General features: G+C 38.3%; 1 protein-coding gene across 1 annotated transcript in view; it reads left to right on the forward strand.

The window, feature by feature from the left end:
- LOC137297168 (leucine-rich repeat-containing protein 74B-like) overlaps nt 1–23,265 on the forward strand; it is a 614,612-nt gene that overhangs the window by 76,137 nt on the left and 515,210 nt on the right. The window contains exon 3 of the mRNA XM_067829182.1: nt 5,363–5,434. Coding sequence (XP_067685283.1) covers nt 5,363–5,434 — 72 coding nt within the window. The remainder of the gene's footprint in view (nt 1–5,362; nt 5,435–23,265) is intronic.

A 23,265-nucleotide genomic window follows, 5' to 3' on the forward strand; every position in this document is an offset into this window, starting at 1 on the left:
GCAGGCATTTTAATTGCAAATTGATGCAAGTGATGTAGGTGCAGGTGCTGTCCTGATCCACGAGGATGATTCAGGAATTGAACATCCAGTTTGTTATTTTCCAAGATGTTTGAAATTATTCAACAATTGAGAAAGAGACATTAGGTCTTTTGTTAGCTTATGTGGTGGAGTTTGACCTTGCAAAAATCAATAAACCATTTTTGACACAGCAATAAAAACAAGGCAAGTATCACTGACTTCGATTTTATTATTCTGGAACTTTACATCATCTTCATGTTTCCTTCTGTTAAAGGTCACATGCAACCAAAAAATTAAACATAATTAAAAACACATTTATCACTTATTCATGACATATAATATACATTACTGCTTTTAAAAAAACAAATAAACAAAATTATAAGCATGCAATCGTGATTCAAAAGTGCAATATTTTGTACTTGGGCTTACTTCCCCCGAAACGAAGCCCTCGGGAGACCGAACCCAGCCATAGCGGGTGGAAATGCACTCAAGTGTAACAACGGCTTCCGATTGGCTGTTTCATTTGCTGATATGCTTAGGGCTCACTGTGTGTACAGAAAAATGATCTGTTTGATGGGCATTTTTTAAGTATAGCCAGTCACAAGAAAGTAAGATTGTTTATGGATAACAACTTCTTTATGTGTACTTGATGCGTCGTTTCAGTATGGATTCATATTGCTGTTGTCAAACAAAATCATATACACTAAAAGAAGTCATTATCCATGAAGAATGTATATAAAGATGTTGGGTTTTGAAAGTACATGTTCTCTGAATTTGCGCTCGATCCAATCATAAATCATGTCAGCAGAGATGGTAAACTACTGCATGGCTGGAATCTCATTCGTCCAAGTACAAAGGAGGACTTGAAAGTGTCAAGAGTTTGCACCAGTTTCCGTCAGATCCAGTCATCCGAAAAAGATGGATGTAGTTTGTTTGCAACCCACAGACATAAAAACATGTCATGTGTATCACACGTGCCTAATTACATAATGTGGCAGACACGGGACTCGGGTGCACGAGTCATAAATCAACTTATTTTCTTTATGTCGTATAGTCTGATAGGTGTTAAGTTCAAGTTGCACGTGGTCAATGATTGAAGCTGTGTATTGCATGTTGTCTTTAGCAGATAGGCAGACAGACATATAGGTGTGAATAAACCAGACACTGAGCTTTCTCTGTGACAGAGACTGCTTACCACAATCAACAAGTTTTTTTAAGTAACGAGTAGATTATTTACTTGTTTGTGTACACAACCAAGATTAGACTACTGCTCACGACTTCAGAAGCTGGGCATGCATACTGTTTCAAGCTCCGCGAACCTATTCACTGCGCATGTGTTATGGACGCAGCGCAGCACAGCTGTTGAAACCAGTTTCCCCCCCAGCGCTGGGGGGAATTTAGTGAAACGTTTGAACTCCGATTTCGCAGGCTTTTTTTCATCGCGTTTTGTTTTTTCAACTTTATAGGTTGAATTGGCATTTTTTATGATTTGTTTCGGTAAGTGCATACCGAAAGGTACCAGAATCTGCAAAGTTGTGTTTTACGTTGCATGTGACCTTTAACCATTGCAGAAAAGTTACAGTCCTTGTGTATTGTGACTAGGTGTGGCTGCTGGATTTCGGTACTTTAGCAGGACAAGACTTGTAATCACTGAAAAGTCTCCCTTTACGTCTCCATTTCCCCAACCAGTGACGAATGGAGGGATGGGGGTTAAATGAACTCACAGGTGGGCCTGACATGCTTATTTTGAGAAGCACATCCAATGTGCTGGCACTAAGAGAAGCCCTGAACTTTGTCTTCAGACCGTTCTGGGCACTGTAACTTCTCCCATACTCAACACTGGTGAGTTGCATACAGAGTGCAATGTTGGCAAGGATGGTGCAGTTTGGCATAGCATCTTTATGGAGAAGAATCACTCATTGGCAGATCTGAATTGGTGGAAACTTTGAACATGTGCCGTTTATCATACCATTCAACCTGGGCCACTCATCAAGGACTTTTTCTCAATCAAGTAGGGAACTAACTTGTTTTACATGCTCAACAAGTCCTTCCTGAAGGTTACCTTCTGTCACCTTCACATTTTTCTGGGTGCCACACAAGTCACTGAGATGTGCAATAGCATCGTCTGACTCAAGGTACACTGTTGACTGTGAGTGGCTCCATCACCTTGCTCATGTCCACAATATGACACTGTCCTCTTCCCTGAACCTGGACTTAATGTTTTTTGTCACATTCTTCAAATACTCCATTCTCAAAGTTTCAAATTCTTCATCCATGATTTATGTGTACAACAAATCTTCCTCACCAACAGATGCTTTGCTGTCATCAATGTGAATCCTCATTTTCATGTCCTTCAAGCCCTGGCCATCTTGACCCGCCATAGATTCAACTTTACACAGAGTTCCTTCAATAAGAGGCTTCAGTTCACTGAAGAGAAGGTTTTTGCTTCTGCAGACTACAACTCAGAACTGCCAGTTCTGTGTGAACAAGCATAAATGCAGTGACAAGTGCTACTTTGTAGCTGGCAAAGTCCTTGTGCAAACCTTTCGCTGCTGCATTTTTTTCAGCTGCAAATTTGGAAAGTGTTGTGAGGACTGATTCATAACTTTAAAACACTGCCTCCACAGCCTTCTTCAGTTCCAAAAATCGTATAGAATATGGTTCCTTCACACTCAGCTCGGGTTCCTCCAACAACTTTTGAATCTTTTTCAATGAAAGTGTCCTACTGCTTGATGCAGCAATGAAATTATACAGTCCATTAAACTTGTCTCTGAACTTCATCAGGAACTCATTTTTTCATAATTGAGTGAACACAAGCTAGATTTATCCTGTGGGCCACACAATGGGTTTGTACACAAAAGGGTGAGTGTTTTGCTTGAATTTGTTTCCCTGCACCAATTCGCTTTCCCATCATTGCTGCAGTGCCATCACTTGATAGTGACTCACATTTAGTTAGGTCTATACCCAACTTCTCAGACTCAGTTGCCACACAGTTAACAATTGTATGGGAGCTCTGCCACCAGCGATTTCAAGAGAAACCTGTACAAACTCCTGAATAATGCAGCATTTGGGAAGACAATGGAGAACGCGTTAACGTCTCGTCAGTGAAAGAAGCTACATTGTGTTCAACTGACCCGTTAAGTCGAGATGAGTGTCCTTGACTTGTCCAAACAATTGATGTAAGACTACAACGAGCTCAAAAAGCAGTAAGGCAACAAGTGTGCAGTGCTGTACATGGAAATGGATTCCCTGCTCATGGAAGTTTGCATTGAGGATGTGAAGGACATGAAGAAATGCAAGCACCTGTACTACACCAGCGACTACCCCAAACACCACCTGTTGCACAACACTGCCAACAAAAAAGTGCTTGGCAAGATGAAGGACAAATGCGCCAGCACGCATATCACTCAGTATGTCGGCTTGAGACCTAAGATGTACTCCATCAAGAAAGCCGCTGCTGCCAAAATCAGGAAGGTAAAAGGTGTGAAAAAACACATGGGGAAAAAGTTCATCAAGCGCGACAAATTCAAGGAAACCCTGTTCAAGAACACAAAACATTCTAACACTGAATGAATATGCTGATAAGCAGCTGACACAGGATGTATGGACTGATGATCAGCAAGACCTCACTGTCTCCCATGCACACGAAATGATGGATCAACACTTTCGTGTATGGACATGAGTGAATTATTAATTAAATGCTCATGCACATGAATGACACATCCATGAAAAAAATCTATTACAGCCCGTGACGCTACTGCAATGCCATCCCGAAGCTCACCAAAGTCGCACAAGTCTCAAAAGCATGGCTCAAAAAGCAAGCCATCTGCCAAGTCTATCTGTCAGTGCCTCGGCACATCCAGAGAAGAAAATTTGATGTTTCATGGTGAATCACATTCACCAAGCCAACCTCTGTTTCTGCCACATGACATGGTGAGACACAAAAGCTACAAGTACACCCTGACCTTCGTCAACGTCTCCAGTTGCTACAAGGAAGCCGGACCGCTGACGACCAAGGATTCGAACGAAGTTGCCAAAGCTTTGGAATGCATCTACAGAGTCAGTCACTTGACCTGGTCCACCATGTTGCAAGTCAATCATTGGACCCATGTCACAGCTGCTGGGCAAGCACAATGTCAAGGTGAGACGAGGTATAGCGGGAGCTCACCACAGCTAAGCCATCGTCGAGATATTAAATCACACAGTAGCCAAACGCCTGTTCTTGCATCAGTACTCGCAGGATTTCAGCCACTATTTCCTACTCTACTAGGGTACTTCTTAAACATAACTGGTATTATTTACAATAATATTCTTCAAACTTACTACGTATATGTCCGTCATGTAACATCTCTATCCTTTTCTCTCTTGATCTTAAATGATTGTTACAAGTTTGATGAATCCTGGTCAAAGTAGAAAAGTCTTAAAACTAATCCTTATGATTCTGTAACATACACAATGTACTCCACATGGGTAGAGCTTTTACCTATGAATCCAAAGTCCTCTGATGCTCTATATCTGACAAGACTATCTTTAAACTAGCTGTAATTAGCTGTTATTATTACCTATTAGCTGTTCTCCATTTGAAAAGCTTTTAACTAGCAGCATAAAGACGTCATACTTCACATGTTGTCATCCACTCGGTTAAGACAAATGACTAAGTTGCAATAGAACATACAACCATTATACATTTCTTCAAAGTTCCAACCTAGTCAGCCACTGTTTGAACAACTTTCATTATCCAAAAACCAGAGTGCACAACCATTTGTTTCTAGAAGGATGATAGTTCCATTAATCAATGAAACATATTCTATTATTGGAAGTGACATGATCCACACAATATTCCCATTTACTATTCTTTGAGAATCAGGTGACAGATGGTATCCCAATATCTCTGAAATCATATTGTATTATTTCAGTAACTGGATATTATTTCATTAACTAGACCTAGTAATTGTACAATCTGAGACTTATGTTTTTTTGCTTCCATTCACAGATTTCCTGTATGTCCCAAACTTTGACTATTGCAGGGATAATCGTTTGATTGCGAAACTTTCAGAGAAATCAATGTGCAAATTGACTAAGTTCTGACATCTGAGTTCTATTAGGGAACATGGAAAGCACAAGATGGAGCACAAGATGGCTGTTCACATCTATGCTTTCAGATTGAATCTATGATAATATCTGTCTTATTAGCTCAATTAGTCAAAACTGTCGAGTGACCCATACTCTTTTTTCTTCTGATGTCTTTTTCTAAACTGAATGCTGCAGTCATCTTGGAATTATCCTACTGTAAGTTATTGAGTGTATTAGCTATTGAGAATCATCCAGTTTTTATTTTCAACAGTGACAAGGAAGAGCAACCTCCTCTCTGACCCAACTGGTATTATCACATATGAAGAACAATGCCAGAAAGATGGTAAGTTGGTCTATTAATGGTTCCAGCAAAAGAATAATTTTTACACATGCTTTTCAGCAATTTGATGCTTGGTCCTTGGTACAGTCCATCTGTAGAAGGTTTGCAGTAGGTTTCCCCCAAGTCAGTGGAGAAATCAATCTTTAACGTAACCACAAATGTATATATATATATATAAGGGAAATCCGACCTTTGGGCAGCAATAAATAAATTGTGACCTTTTGGCAACATTGCCATATATCAAAAATGTACATTGATTTATTACTCAGCTTCTGTTAAACTTAAACATTTAAGTTGGATCATCAATCGTGATGTGAGAATAAAATGTAAATAAATACAAATTGAGTATATATTGTTGGTCTCGCCCATACCAGGTAATGTGTAGAATGTACATGTATATATTTGACCTTTAGTTGACTGTCGCCCAAAAGTTGTTTATCTATGTCTAGCTATGCCAACCTTTGACAAGGTGTAAAAACCCTTGGAGTGCACTTTGTGTGCAGACTCTTTCAATGTTGTCACAACCCCTTTCACCAGTACACAATCATGTGCAGCTAAAAGAACCTCCACGAATCTGTTGGTAGATGACCAGATGGTGGCCACATGAAACCGTGCAAACACCTAGTTGCAGGTACAACAACGTGCAGTTAACTTGGACAAATTACTGTGACTGTGTGTCCCATTCAACCCAACTGTGAATGGGTACCTCGTCGGGATGAGAAAGCCACATTAACTCAGCGTGACTTCTAGGCTGCAAGAGTTGTATGATGCCCAGGGAGTCCACATTGAAGAAACGGTGTGCAGTTGGGACAGACATCCAATTTTCGAGGGAAAATTACCTTTTAGCAGTTGAACTGGATATCGGCACTATACAAATGTTAGCTTGATAATAATAAAAATAATAGAGTAATCAGGGCTGCCTAATCCATTTCTTGGCGGGGAATGGGACGGAATTTATTGTCACCAGTTAATCCTGCATTAAAACTACATGGTTGCCAAAAAAAGGATTCTATCTTTGCTCAGCATTGGTATACTTATACATATAACTAGTGAGTTGAAACGTTTTATCGTGATACAACAAAATATATGAAAGTGACAAAAGTGCACAGTTTAGCTCTAGTTGTGGGTAACCATGCCAGCTCTACACACTGCACACACTGAATTAACTCTGGGGTTGTTACGATTATTTGTAATATAATTTACTAAAAATACCATGCTGTAACAGAGATTTATTCTAGGGTTACACTCTGTGTGGCACGGTAGCCTGTTTTCCTGAAATATAGTGCGCTGAGGGACTGGGGCCATTTTTCCCTCCAAAGTCAAGTTTTGTTAGGTCCTGCTAAGTTTTCTCATGGTCTGTCACCGGTATTATGCTTCCTCCTTTCTCACATTTTGATCAAGGTTTTAACACAAGTAGTATAAACAATGGGGGTACGGGACCACCCCATATTCAGTAAATTACTTTTATAACGAACTTCAAGGGACCACTGAAATTATTCATTATATCCGTAGTTCACTATTCACGAAAATCCATTGAAAGAACAGTAAAACACACCATACCGTACAACACATTCCTACTCAGTTTATTCATACATTCATTCATTCATATTACGTTCTTTTCACTACTAAGTCAGTAATCTTACACAGGTCACTCGTCACCATGCACTCGTCATTGAATATATCATATTTTGTAAGTCTCACGACTATCAAAACCTTCTGTCCACATTTCTGATGTGTGTGGGAGGCATATACACAGGCCTTTTGAGGGGATGCACTTGTCGTTTTATATTAAATCGCCAAAGACCGAGGTGCTGTGTCAGAAGTATACAAAACTAGGTCGTCAGTGACGGGCTTTACGGCCTCCAGCAATCTGATTGGTTAATAATGCAAACTATAACTTCACATGGGTGTAAAAACTGGAATGTGTTAGCCATTGACGTCTAAATTATTGGTTAGATTTCAAAGTGAGGGCCGCTAATTGACACTGATTGAGTTTGCTCAATTGACTATTCACACCATTAATTAGAGTTAACTGGAACTGTCGAGGATTTCAAAGTGAGCATCACTGGCAGTGACACTGATTGAGTTGGCTCATTCGTTATTCACACCATTAATTAGTGTTACCTGGGACTCGCAGGATTTGCAAATCAGTTCGCTATAGCCGGTAAGTTCTTTATAGAGAATTCATTATTCACAACTATTTTTATGTTGTATCCCAAGTTTTATATATATTTTTTTGTTTTGTTGCAGAACTTTTTTTTATTAATCTTTGACTTAATCTCTTCTTTCATTTAATTGTATTTTTTTAGTTCACCTAGTATCAAATGAAACTCTTCTTCTGAGATTTTATTATCATTGAAAGCGGTGGAAACAGGATCTTCTATAGTGTTTAACTTTTCCTCGGCAAGGATTCCAATTTCATCGTGTTTGTTCTGCTGTCGTTTTATTTCACATATCTGTTTAAGTCGAAACCCCTCTACACTCCCCCTTTACATTTCCTACTTCATATATGGCTGGATACAGCCCCATTCTGTGTGTCTATAATACATTTTATAAATTATTTTTAATTATCCGTCATTTAATTTTTGATTGATATATTTGAGGCTTATAAGGTTTAGATTATTGTACAGGTAAATGGGTGAAATATTAATAGGTATCTTTTTATCTACAATACGAACTCCATCAGGACTTATTAATGGTTCATCGCCTTGTCTTATTATGATTTGACATAATTTCTTTTCATGTCTTTTAAACCAAATTATTCTCAGTCCATCTAAAAGTATTCTTGGCTTGGAAATCTCTGCAAGATATACGTCTATAATTAATGTGATTTCATTCTATAATTTGAATCCGAACAAAAATCATGTTGGTAATCGTAAATACTGCGAAATACTAAACTGGTATTCAAGTCGACTGGAGCTAACATGTTACCAGTGTGACCTGGTATTCGTAATACTTGTATAGTATTATCTTTTAAGGGATTAAAGGAAGTTAGAAGGATCCCGTTGTTTTTAATTTTGGAAACGAAATCATTTTGATTAAAAAAGATGTAAGGGTTGGTTTGTGTTATTTTGAATAACCATTCAAGCTCTGTAAAATCTGCTAGTCGCATTTGTTCGTATGCGTCATCTTTAAAGTATAGGAGGTATGGGGTGTGTTCTTCACCAGGTGAATGAAATTGCGTTGAGTCACCTAGATCATCGAGTGTTACATTGGAGTGATTGCTTACCATTGTTTATATAACTGTAAGAAAATAGTTTCCATTTCTTTTTCTCATAATGTCTCATGTCTTCAAACTAATAAAATTTATGTGATCGGATAGAAAAATCTTGGTTAGAGATATAGTGTCTCCCAATGTAACGAAGACACCTTGTATGCTTGTTCTTGATTCATGCATTACCCACACATAAATAGAACAAACTTGATTCTCTTGTCTTTTAGACCAACTGCTTTTGATTCCCTTCACGATTTCAATAGGTTCAAATCTGGGTTGACCTAAATAGACCTGGATGACCAGTGTTGAATTCTGTGGAGTTTTTCCATTACGATTTATCAATTTTTTTATACTGTCTCAATGAAAATGACTCGGTTCATCCATCATTGTATTTTTCTGTTTTAACTGGGACAGCCCTCAACAATGTGGAAGGACTTTCACTTTTCATATTACCCGTTGTGCTAAGCTGATCGAGATGAACATTAGATGCCGTCCTTGTTGACACTCCATGGTGGGTGGGGAGCAGGGTTGTCGAATCTCTTTGATATAATCATGGCTCGCAATCATTCTGGTTCTACCCAAAATGAAAAAAAGAGACGTTTGGACGCTGAGATATTGTCGTCTGATGATGATGCTTCTCTTACAACAAATTCTGGGCATGATTTATTGTTGTTGAATCTAAGAACAGTCTTCCTTTAAAAATCAACCCGTTTGCTATTTCTAAAGCAATCAAAGGTATTTGTGGTGAGGTGATAAATGTTTCACGTGTCCAAGGCGGCTCCCTTTTAATTGAGCGTGCATGGAGACAGCATGCTATTAACCTTTTGAAATGTACCACATTTGCAAACACTGAAGTTGCTGTCTCTGAGCACAGAACTCTAAATTCTAGTCACATGTCCCCTCAGTGAAACGCTTCATGAGAAGAGATGTTGATGCCTTTATTCCAACCAATACCTGTTTGTTCACATTTTCACTAACTGATGTCCCTAAATCCATTAAAGCTGGCTATTTCAACATTGGAGTGGATGTGTATGTACCCATTCCACTCAGGTGTTACAATTGTCAGAAATTTTGACATGCTTCTAAATTCTGCAATCGTCCTTCTGTGTGCTCACAATGTGGAGGTAATCATGAAAACACTGGTTGTAGGGCTGCACTTATCTGTGTAAATTGCATGGGTGAATGTGACGCTGCTTCTAAATCTTGTCCTTCGTGGATACATGAAAAAGATGTTTTGACAGTAAAATGTCAAAACACCATTTCTTTTCAGGAAGCTAAAAAGTTGTTGCGAGCCGTTCACCTCCATCAACACAAACTTATGCTGCTGTTGTCTCAAGCACATCTTCTACTAGATCCGTAGAATGTCAAACTGACTTGACATGGACAAACTCAGAACGCCCACAGCCTGTTTCTAAACCATCAAGCAGTCAGACGACGTCTACAGATAGTCAACAACATGACATCCCTCCAGCATCTCAGTGTGTTCCAACTCCTGAAACATCAGCTAAAGCAAAATCATCAACTGAAGTGCCCAATCCTCCCAAGAAGAAACAACATAGGAAAATCAAAACTAAGATTGCCACTCTTACTGAAACACCGGTAGACATACATAACTTTTTTTACTTTCTCGAGATGGATATCACCCCATCCTGTGAATGTCTTGGTAGTAATAGCTAGTCCTCGCGTTCACGTGAACGATCACCTATAGACCCACCATGAGCCATTCGAATCTTCTTCAATGGAACTGCAGAGGACTTAAACATAATTCTCATGAACTGCAGCTCTTAACTCAGGATAAGCTTGAACTTCAACAATTATGCGACCAGCTCCCTAAGACCTTTATCATCATGGGTGATCTAAATGGGCACAATCCTTTATGGAGAAGTTCAACTATGAATCAAAAAGGAAAAGTGATTGAAGATTTCATATCTGATAATGACCTGTGCATCTTCAATGATGACTCCGAAACCTACCTGCACCTGGCTACAGGCACATATTCATGTTCAGATCTGTCTCTTACAGATTCAAATTTATTGAGTGAATTCACATGGTTAGTCCATGATGATCTATGTGGAAGTGACCATTTTCCGACTATTTTGAAACCTGTGTCCCTTTCTCTGATGTCCTTCCATCATCACGATGGCAATTGTATGCTACTCTTTGTGCTAACAATTTGCTGCCCGAGCTGTTCTTGGACACTCCTGATCCCATAAAATGTTTCTCGGATGAACTGAATATAATTGCTGATGAATGTATCCCTAAGTCCTTTGCTCTTCCTCACATACGAAAACCATGGTTTGATGATCACTGCAAACAAGCAAGGAAGGCACGGAAAAAGGCTGAGCACTATTTCCGTCGCCATCCTATGGTCCATAATCTCAATAAATTTAAGATTTTAAATGCTAAAGCTTGGCATACTTTTAAGCAAAGTAAACGTCAATCTTGGAGAAATTATGTATCAAAAATCAATTCACATACGTCCATGTCCAAGGTATGGAATATGGTCCAAAAAATCAAAGGTAAAGGCTCTCAACCTGGCATCCACCATCTTAAGAATGAAAATGAAGTATTAACAGATACTTTAGATATTGCTAATAAACTAGGTTAAACTTTGGCTGAGCACTCTGCCTCCTCCAACTTTAAAAAATATCAACAACAGGAAGAAAGGAAACCTATTCATTTCAACACGGATAATGGGGAAGACTATAATGAGTTATTATCTATTCACGAACTTCATGAAGCTCCTGACCAAGCTCACGATACTGCTGCAGGACCTGGTAACATACATTATCAGCTCCTGAAACACTTGCCAGAATCCTGTTTAGAGACACTTTTAAACATCTTTGACAGTATTTGGACATCTGGTGAATTTCCTTCTTCATGGCGTGATGCTATAATTGTTCCAATTCCTAAACCCGGACGTGACCATACCGATCCTTCCAATTATCGACCAATTTAACTCACTAGCTGTGTTTGCAAAACCATGGAACGCATGATCAATAAACGATTAGTTTGGTACTTGGAAAACAATAATCTAATAACTGACATACAATGTGCAATTGATCATTTAGTACGTTTAGAATCTTTTGTTAAAAATGCCATAATTAATAAACAACATGCAATGTCGATCTGGAAAAAACATACGATATGACGTGGAAATATGGTATTTTAAGAGATTTATATAATTTGGGATTAAGGGGCCGTTGGCCTCAATTTATATCAAACTTTTTAAATGATAGACAATTTCAAGTCCGAGTGGGTTCAACCTTGTCTGACCATTATACTCAGGATCAGGGTGTCCCACAAGGCAGTATTTTGTCTGTCACACTGTTTACTGTCAAGATCAACAGTTTATCCAAGGTTTTAAATGATTCAATAGATGGATCACTTTTCGTGGATGATTTTAATATTTCTTGTTGTGGTAAAAATATGCACACTATTGAACGACAACTACAGTCATGTAAACCAAAAAAAATAAATGGTGTCTTGAAAATGGATTTAAATCTTCTCATTCAACAAGTATTTGCCTACACTTCTGTAGAAAATATAAGCCACATAAGAACCCAGAACTGTTTTTAAATGGCACTCCCTTCAAAGTGGTCAAAGAGGCCAAGTTCTTGGGTATTATTTTTGACTCCCGTTTAACTTTTCCTCCGCATATTAAATGTATGAAAAATAAATGCTTGAAGGTGCTGGATTTAATAAAAGTTGTTTCCAACTCAAAATGTTGAGGGGACTAAGGTACCCTCCTTCACCTCTATAGATCATTAGTCAGTTCAAAGCTTGATTATGGTTCTATCGTATGTGGTGGAGCCTGTAAAAGCAACCTTAAACCTCTTGATCCCGTCCACCACCAAGGTTTAAGACTTTGTCTTGGATCTTTCAGAAGATCTTTCACCTATTGACAGTCTCTATGTTAAGGCTGATGAATCATCTCTGACACAACGTTGCATAAAATTGTCTTTACAATACATTACTAAATTATACTCCAATAAATCTAACCCTACCTATAACTCTGTCTTCAATCCCATTTATGAGGACTTATACAACAAGAAATCTTCTCTTGTTCTGCCTCTTGGGCTGAGAATTAAGCCATTTATTGCCGCTTCTGGCATTGAGCTGGTAAGCATAGCTCCTTCCCGTCTTCTTTCCTCTCCTCCTTGGCAATTGGTTAGGCCGCAAGTTGACCTAACATTAACTACATTAAAAAAGTAAGAAACAAATGAATTACAATATAAACAAGAATATAATAAATTAAAACATAAATATAGCAGTTATAAATCCTTATTTACAGATGGAGCCAAGGACGGTGGCACAGTGGCTTGTGCCACTGTCATTGGATCCAGAACAATATCTTCTAGAATAAGTGTATATGGATGACAACTTCTTTAATACTGGAACACAACGTTTCGATACACGTTCTTGTATTGGTTTCAAGTGTAAATGATTGAAAACGATACAGGGAGAGAACAGGCGATATATGTATATATATATATATATATATATATATATATATACTAATTAACAAGTGATGATAACGTCGAAGGGGTAACAATTGATACAAGGATAACATGGAAGCCAGTAGTGCACAGACCCTAGTATGAATACAAGTTAATGATGTGATGATAACTAAGTTAGCCAGTGAGGTACACAGAGTGGGTTGTTTGTACTGGAGGCTAAAGTGGTTTGATGAGCTCATCGTAAGGCGTAGGGATGGGGTAATGTTGATTTCTGTTAATCAGAGATGTGAATCGTTTGATATAGATAGCTTCAGTCATTTTCCTTTTGGTAAAGTCTGATTGGTTCTTTGAGAGGATAGTGTAGTCAGTCCAGTTGATTTGGTGATTGGGATGGGCCGTTATATGATCTGAAATGGCTGATTTCTGGTCCGATTTGATGGTAGATTTCTGATGTTCCTTGATTCTGGTGTAGACAGTCCTGGATGTTTCTCCTATGTATGAGTGCCCACAATTGCAGTCAGTTTTGTAGATTACATCCTTGGGGTTGGGTTTATGGCTTGCAGGTGTTTTCTTCCACTGGCCTGTAGGAGGTTGTTGATGGTGACAGAGGTAGTAAAGGTGGTGTCTACTCCTGCTTGTTGCTTAAGAAGTCTGCTGATCTGGTGGGAGGGTTTGCCGATGTCTGGGATGGAAGTCTTTATTGGAACCGATTCAGGTCGAGAGGGTTTGGTAGCAGGTGGCGATAAAGTTGCTGCAATTGTCCTGTTCACTAACTGGGGTGGGTAATTATTAAGGTTGACAAAAACATCTCTCAGGTGGTTGATCTCCTCATGCAGTTTTATAGAACATACGTTCTTAGCTCTTCTTGTAAGTGTGAAGATAATACCTGACTTCACTCGTGGAGGGTGGTTGGACTGATAGTGGACATACTGGTTGGTGTGGGTTGGTTTCCGGTATACTGTTGTCTGAAGCTGGTTGGAATGGTTGCGGGATACAAGGATGTCTAGGAATGGGATCTGGTTGTTGGTTTCTGTCGCCATGTTGAATTTGACTCTGGGATGTTGCTTTTTGAGGTTAAGCAGCTCTAGGGGGTTGTTGTCAGGTTTCAGGACGACAAAAGTATCGTCCACCTTCCAATACCTGCAGGTTGGAAAGGTGATGTGAGGAGGGCTTTCTCTTCAAGGTCTGACATATGAACACATCATGCACAATCCCAATCACAAGATTGTTTGGGACAACACCAGGACATTAGTTAGGAACGCCAGTGTCTTAAAAAAACGGAAGCTCCTAGAAGCCATTGCAAATAAGCTGAACAAGCTCTCAATCAACAGAGACTTTGGTGTTTACTTACCCAATGCATGGAACCACCTTATCCACAGTGACTAACCTTTATCCAAACATCTTTACCTGTAAAATGTTAACCTAATCAATACAAGCCTGCACGCCAATCAGTTGAAGCCTGTACATCAATCAATCGAAGCCTGTACATCAATCAATCGAAGCCTGTACATCAATCAATCGAAGCCTGTATGTCTTGTTACCCATTGTTATCTGTCTACTGTTATGTGTATATATACCACATCCCTTTAGTTTTACCCTCACTTCACCTGAAGAAGAGACTAGGAACTGTCTTGAAATGCTGTGACCTTGTATAATGAAGAAGTTGAACCTTAAAGCATTTTTAGTTTCATGGAGTGGAAGTGGGGCCAATCTAACACCACAGTGGCTCTGCCCTTGTCTGCTGGAACAACAACAATGTCTAGATCTTCCTTAAGTTGTTTGATGGCCTGGCGGTTGGATGATGTGAGGTTGGGCTTCTGGGGTTTGGCTCTCTGGAGGATGTTGCTGATCTGATGGCGGAGGAAGTCTACCTCCCCCCCCCCCCTAGGAGCCAACTGCTGAAGGCCTTTCTCAATATTACTGATAAAGATGTCTGTGTTGAGTTGAGGAGGAGTTGGGGCAAACATGAGTCCTTTAGCTTAGAGGCTGGTTTGCTATGGGGTGAGTTGTTTCTGGCTAAGGTTGACAAACGGTCTTGCTATTGGTTTATGAGGTCTTCTTGATGGTACTGGTAGTGGAGGTGGTGAGTTGTTGGAACTTCTTCACATGTATCTTCTTGGTAGAGGAGTCAAGTTTGTTGTTGGCTGATGTTTGGTCAGTTCTAAGAGACGAAAATAGTTGGGGATCAATGGTTGTGCAGAGGCTGGTATAGTGGTTATTAATGGTGGATAGGGTGGTGGCCTTTATCTTCCTGTGATGTCTGATTCATTCAGTTGTCTGGAGGTTTGGTGAAGGATGGTCTTCGTTGCTGCAGACTGAATGGGTGAGCTGAGTTGAAGCCCTTTTGGGATGATTTATTGGTTTCTGCATCGCATCAGGAAGGTTAGGTGGTTGCTGGCGAGGATGTATTTCATTTCAGATCATATAGCAGCCCATCCCGATCACCAAATCAACTGGACTGACTACACTATCCTCTCAAAGAACCAATCGACTTTACCAAAAGGAAAATGACTGAAGCTATCAACATCAAACGATTAACATCTCTGATTAACAGAAATCAACATTACCCCATCCCCACGCCTTACGATGAGCTCATCAAACCACTTTAGCCTCCAGTACAAACAACCCACTCTGTGTACCTCACTGGCTAACTTAGTTATCATCACATCATTAACTTGTATTCATACTAGGGTCTGTGCACTACTGGCTTCCATGTTATCCTTGTATCAATTGTTACCCTTTGTCTCCCTCTCAAACAAGACAATATCTTCTGGATTACCAGATAACAGCTCTATTTTTATTGCAGAGGCAAACGCCATATTGACGGCTCTGAAATATATTCAAAGTCACCCTAAGCGAAAACAATATATAATCTATTCAGACTCTCATTCTTGCCTTCAGGCTATTAAATATATTTTTTTCAAACATCCTCTTTCAATAGAAATTACTGAATTATATAATGATCTTGCTACTGGCCAATTTGACATCGTCTATTTGTTGGTTACCCAGCCACATTGGCATTTCTGGGAACACAATGGCCGATTTTGCTGCCACGGCAGCCCTGAACAAATCTGTGACACCACTTCTTATTCCCTACACTGATTATAAAGCTAGCATTGGAACTTGCATCTGTGATCTGATGCAGAAGAAGTGGGACACCCAAGTTGGTATCAATAAATTACATGAGATTAAACCTTACATTGGTTATACATACTTGGGTTGTCAGTCCAGATTTGAAGAGGTCATACTACGACGATGTCGTATTGGTCATACGAAGTATACACATGCATACCTGTTGAAAGGTGAAGATCCTCCGTTTTGCTTCCCTTGTGATGAGAGAACCACGGTCAAGCATATCCTGCTTGACTGTGTTGAATTCTCCATCATAAGGGATAAATATTTTAATGTAACAACACTTTCGGATCTTTTCAACACAGTAAATACTTGTTTAATTATTGGATTTTTAAAGGAAATTGATTTCCTTGTTGAATTGATACGTTCTGTAGATAGTTGTATTTTAAGGGATGGTAGTATAGATTAGGAACATTGATCGTTAGTGGCTGTACCCTCAAAGGGGGTTGAAGTATTATAAAATTATTGTCCTCCTGAGAGGGTACGCAAGTTCAAAAATTTTCAAAGTGAATTTATACTTTCCAGGATTTTTAAGCATAGTATTTGTGTTCTTTTAATTTTGGCTAAAATTTCTTACACTCGCCAGCAGCTGAAGGGATGGTGTAAATCCAGCTAGGGCCCATGCATGTAGCAAAGGTACTGTAAGTCCCCATGGTCCCTAGTATGGTGATCTACCTTCAGTTGCTGGCGATCTACAGCCCGTATTTTATATTGTATTGTCCAAATAGTGGTATTTGTTTTAACTCTCCACACTAGTTTTAATTGTAACTGTGATATTCTAGTTGTTTTACTGTCCTTTGACGACAGGTGTTTATAATGTATGCATGTTTCATTTCAGTATCAAAATGTTCTCATCACGATGTGGCTGGGATATTGCCGATGTATAATATTAACTCACTCACTCACTCAAGTCATGTACAGTAGCCATGTCACAGGGTTCATACTATATGTGAATCATTTCTCTAACTGAAGTTCAATCAAAGCCCATGGATGGAACCGTACATCAGGATGAACACAGACATGCGAAGGCTGGCCACCAACGACTTAGAGAAAAACCTGTACAAACTAATAAACAACTCCGTATTCAGCAAAACGATGGAGAATTTAAGAACACGCATCAACGTGAAGCTAGTCAGGTCGAGTGAGGAAGACAAGACCAGGAAACTGATAGCAAGCCCGGCGTACAATAGAAGTACTATATTCGATGATGACCTGGCAGCGATACATATGAAAAACAGTCACATTAAACTTAATCGACCGGTCTGTGTTGGTATGAGTATTCTAGACCTATCCAAACACCTGATGTATGACTTCTACTATAACGAGCTCAAGAAACAATACGGCAGCAGGTGTGGTGTGTTGTACATGGATACTGATTCCCTATTGATGGAGATTCAAACTGAGGATGTGCAGGAGGATATGAAAAATAATATACGCCTGTACAATACCAGATTATCCGACAGACTATCCAATGCACAGTCAAGTCAACAAGAAAATATTAGGTAAGATGAAAGATGAATGTGCTGGCACACGAATCACTGAATATGTGGGGCTGAGGCATAAGATGTATTCTATCAAGAAAGTAGACGACTGTGAAATAAGAAAGGCTAAGGGTGTCAAAAAGAATGTGGTTATAACGACATATACAAACAGGCGCTATTCGAGAAAAAAAACGTTCAAACACCAGATGTACAGGTTAACTTTGAATAAGAGGTCTCTATCACCCATGGATACAAAATGATGGATAGCCGCGGGTGGTGTCAATACATACGCTTACTGTCATTCCTTGATCTCTGGGGTGGCTTGCAGTCGGTTGTTCACAGGACCTCCCACTAAAGACTTTGTGAGAGTCTTTGTCAAAGCTATGATTGCTGATTTATTGGTTGTACTGGTTACAATTAATAATGGATTTTCATATGAATTATCGTTTCATAATAGTATAAAGCAACGTTATAATCTTATGGTCATCAGTAAAACTTATATTACTTGGTAAATATCATGCATACCAGCAAAACACAAAAATTAAGATACGTTAGATGCCATCACTGAAAAAATAGACTACATTTACAATTTAGGAAAGATGATGTTTCCAAAACATTTCCAATCTTGGAAATATGAGATTTCAAATAATTGCCCATTTAGGAAATACCAATGTATGAGATTTCCAAAACTTTCCACGTTTGGTAATGTCCACAAGGGGAGATAACTGGTGGGTGATGGTAAATGATTGTTCTTTGTATGCCTAATCCCTTTTTAATTGATGACTGAGTCAAGGCAGTTAAGACTCGCCAATTAACAAGGCCTTCTATTTTGTTAATTAATGAGTGATTCAAGTCAGGAAAGACAGTAAGTTAAATCTTTGAAGGATTATTAGAAGTGGAATGCATACGAAAAGCAAGATTTACAGAGTTCAACTTCCTTATTGTGACCTGATTTTCACCTGATGTAGGAGCAAGCATACCGAAACATCTTGTTATTCACAACAAGAAATAGACATCAATGAATCTTGCTTTTCTTATTAAAAAGTAAGTTATCTAGTTATCTGCTGAGCTGCATGTTTGTTCAACCTGTGGCGATGTGATTATTGCTCTAATATATATGAGAGATTCGTCAACAGTATGGACAGGCGGTTAAAATTGTATTGTATTGAATATGGTTGATTTCATATTGTTTTGTGTTGAGCTGTCAGTTTTTAGTTTTAGTTTTTAGTCGACGCCTCGTCCCCCATCCGTCCATCCGTAGTCATTTTGTTTCTGGAGCATAACTCAGAAACCGTTCAATATCTTTAGACCAAACATGAAAGATAGATTTATTATTGATGTGCTCTGTGCTAAATTACCTGTTCTTATTTTGCTGCTTGATACTATGGTTGTAGTGACTATTATCTTGATAACGGCATTGAATAACATGAGAACTCCCCTCTATGCATAAACAAGAAATCAGTATCTGTAAAGTTGCACTGTAAGAATGCTAATCAAACAAGCATTGTATTATGATCGGCATTGCATTCTCAATGCAGATTTTAACATTTTATGAACAAATAAAAGTTTTTTCATCGTAGCTGCAAGGACAGAGACATATTTTATACCAATACATCAAAAGATATGAATTTGTCTACTTATCTTGATTTCTCTAAAAATTGTTCAACATGATCTAAAATGAACATTGTATTAAACATTCAGTCACCTATTATTGTAAAGAACCAAATTAATTAGTTACATTATGAAGGTTTTAAGAAGGAATTCATCTGGGTTGTTTTTTGCTTCAGTTCACCGTAGTGTGGACAACATAACCAATTATCTATTAACAAGTTCATGATATTTCATGAATACACAAATCGCATAAGACCATGAGTGTTGTGCCAGGAAGGCTAAAATGTATTTTTCAGATGTCCCTGGAAGTCTGATATTTCTATTTTGCATTTCCCGGGAGAGCTAATTTCCAAGAAGTAGGGAAGTACTGCAAAGCAAAAGATACGATGCCGGATGGAAACATAATCCATGTTGAGAGTAGAGTTCTACCTGAATCTTGGCCTCCCCGTTACATCAGACCAATATTTAAGCATAGATTGAAGTCCGGCCTTTGATACTGTTTAGTATTATAACAGATGGGATTTTTTTAACCACCCCATTGTAACCCATGGAATAAGAAACTATCCTCCCCTCACTCATATTGATTTATACCTCCCCATAAAACAACTACTTTTCATCTCCCCTATAAAACTGTCTTCTCATTGAGGTTGGGGTTCCATATAACCTATGGAATAAATCCTCATTTATATTAATTTATAACTTTATCTCCACTAGTGAGATGAAGATTATATAAGACAGGAAACATTTTCATCATTTATTAATTCATCTAAGTTTAATTCAATCCCAGTTTGTAATTTAATACCAAGTGAAGTATACAGACTACCAAGATAAAAAGAACTAACATCAACCTGAATATTTTGGCTGTCTAGCAAGACGTCTACAAATCTTATTCTGATCAGGTTCTTTTACCATTTTCCATCAATGGCTGATAACCAGATATTTTTCCATTTATTATTATTGGTTTAATTTTATCATATAATTTCACCCAATCAACAAATTGAGAAGAATTAGGTAATTAATTCATGTATTTTAATTCGGAGAATAGGATTATCTAATTGGGTACCAAAAGTGGTTTGAATTTGTGTGAAAATTGGGATATTATAAACTTTGATTCCATTCCGTGGCGTACATGTTTTTGCAATTTCTTTTTCAACTGCTTGAGAAATACAGGACAAATTTTTATGGATTGCAACTTCTTGAGTTTATTTTCACAATGTTTTGGGGCTTATCCTAGCCCCCTCATCAGGTTGAGCTGAACTGAAACAAAAGGCTTAACCCCCTGGATGCCACAGGGACATATATGTCCCTCCTCTTCGCCCCTCACTTTGAAGTCCAGTAAAATTCTAAATATACCATGCACATATAGATACTTCACAGCTTTGAATTCTGCGGAAATTTCCCTTTTTCGTGATACCATCCACTATTATCTCAGACCAACCTAAAGTGCTTAAAATTGCCTTTCAAAATAGGCTTCATCGTAAATGTCGCTATTTTTCACACTATACAAAATCGTGATTCAAAGCGTTATTTGCTGTATGTTTTGAAATGTGAAAATGGGATAATTACTGGGAGTATTGAATTTCAAAAATAGTATAGTAATGGTCACTGATATCAAGTTTTCATGTAACCAGTAATGATAATTCTGAAACGTCGCCGATGAACCCAGAATCGGTTGGGATGTTTACGAAAATACACTTACATGAACGCCGAAGTGCGCTTTCCACCATATTGAATAGTGTTTACAAAATCACGTATCGAGAAGGCTAGTATTGAAACGCCAATTACATCACGTTTATTTCATATTCAGCTGCGACAGATGCATCATTGAATTCCCCACACATCTTAGAATCAAATTACAAATGGTCTTTGTCACCATTACCAACTGTCTTGATAAAACGAAACGAGAGATACATGGTATGAAACGAACGCTGTGCTCGAAAGACAGCGCTTGTTTGAAATGTAAACAAATAAAAATTCCGATTTTACACTGTGTAGCATTTTAGGAAAATTTCCAGCATCCAGCCGTGCAGTGATTGCTTACAATGGCTCAATACGCTTAGAATATTCAGGGGAAGAGCATCGTAGCAAGAAATAACAAATTAAAAATAGATACAATGCAATCATTTGATAATTCATAAGAAACTGTCAAACTTTTAGTGCAGCATGACGCCATGACTGACGCAAAATCATGCAGAACGACAACGGTACTTGTCGGCATTTCTGGCTTCTTCCATCATTTACAATGTAAACGATAAAAACATATAACAATACACAGATAGTCAGAATAATTCTGAATACTTACATCTCACATTCAAATTTGATTAAAACATATCTGATTGCAGAATATCTAACTTAAACAATACTTAAAAATATATAAATCAGGTCATGTCCTAATTTGGACAAACCTTACGTCCATATTCTAATAGTTCGATACTAGAAAAGCAATCTCTCTGTACCTTTCATTGGATACTTATGAAGTGAAATACTTACATAATCATAAGAAGAAAAGTTTGCATCCTAAATGAATATTCAGTGAATATTCAGGTGTTGTGAAATTTTCAATAACGCTAAATTGATGCCACACAGGTGCACGTGTTACTCACAATAAGATATGTAGTAAAGCCGTCTAATTGGAGACATATTCAGGGCAATATTTCAGTGGCAAAACCATTCACTTTATGTTTTGTCTAAAAACTGTTGAATTCTGTCACAGAAGTCGAGACCTTTTACACATTCAGTGGGAATTAGGTTAGATATATCCTAATTAGCAAACCAGTGTCTTCTTTTTCCGACGTCACAAAATGCACAAAACATGCCATGATGTCAACTAAAATGTCGCATTATTTTCAGTTATTTCATTACATTTGAAAATGTGTCTGTTACTCCATTAATAATGATGCAAAATTAATCAAAATACATCTACACGAACAGGAGAATATTGGAATCTGAGAACTAAATTATGTATGGGATAGGTCCATCCAAATTGCTATTACCTGCTTTCTGATGTAGTGCATTGGCATCTTTTCTTACAAATTGTGAAACTACCAAAAGGTATCCTTTCACTTTGGGGGACTTTGTATTGGAATAGTTTAGTTCACTGTGAACAAAACATAACGAAACTATGCTGTCCGTATCTACACCAAATTCTCTCCATGTGATCTAAATTACATTAACCTAATGTAAAGCATAGCAGAGTTATGCCCCCTTATCTTTATACGTGCATGACCTCTCTGTCGACGTTTGACGTCATAGAAGAAAATCGATTTTTGGCACTTATTGCGGGTCATTTTTTGTTTTGTGCGTAAGACATGCGTACAACATTTAGCCGTGTCTATTTCTCAACCCCCTGAGGTAGTTACACTTATATTTATACCAACGGATAGGAAATTAAATATTCTACATTTCTGTATAATTTTATAGCCGTACGCTGATCCAGGACCACGCAAGCACAAATCTCGCACAGCGTTCACTTTTCAAACCTTATGAAAATTTGCACCTGAAAAAAAAACTCGGCATCCAGGGGTTTAACTGTTAACTCTGCCCATGACCTCACAATGTTTATGACGTCACAATGCTATGACAACATGATACCAGTAGGTATACTATGACAACATAATAGAATTAGTAGTGAATGGTTACAACTAACATGACTCAGAATGAATACATCTCATTTGGATGTATAGTAGTCTTGTTGGATTAAATTTGAAATGACAGATCCTTGTTAAACCCCTAGATCTCTGGTACTAATCTTCTAATGAAGATTAACTGAAGAAGTTTTCTTTTCAGCCAATTATTGACATTAGGTGCCAAGATTTGAGAGTGTTGCCAGTTGATAGAGTGATTTTGAGTTTTAACAATGTGTTCTGAAAGTGCAGATTTAAGGTCACATTTGTCAGCTGAAGTTTTGCTTTCCTTTAGTCTAATGTTGAAAGGCCG

The sequence above is a fragment of the Haliotis asinina genome, chromosome 9 (genome assembly GCF_037392515.1).
Source record: "Haliotis asinina isolate JCU_RB_2024 chromosome 9, JCU_Hal_asi_v2, whole genome shotgun sequence".
Classification (NCBI taxonomy): domain Eukaryota; kingdom Metazoa; phylum Mollusca; class Gastropoda; order Lepetellida; family Haliotidae; genus Haliotis; species Haliotis asinina.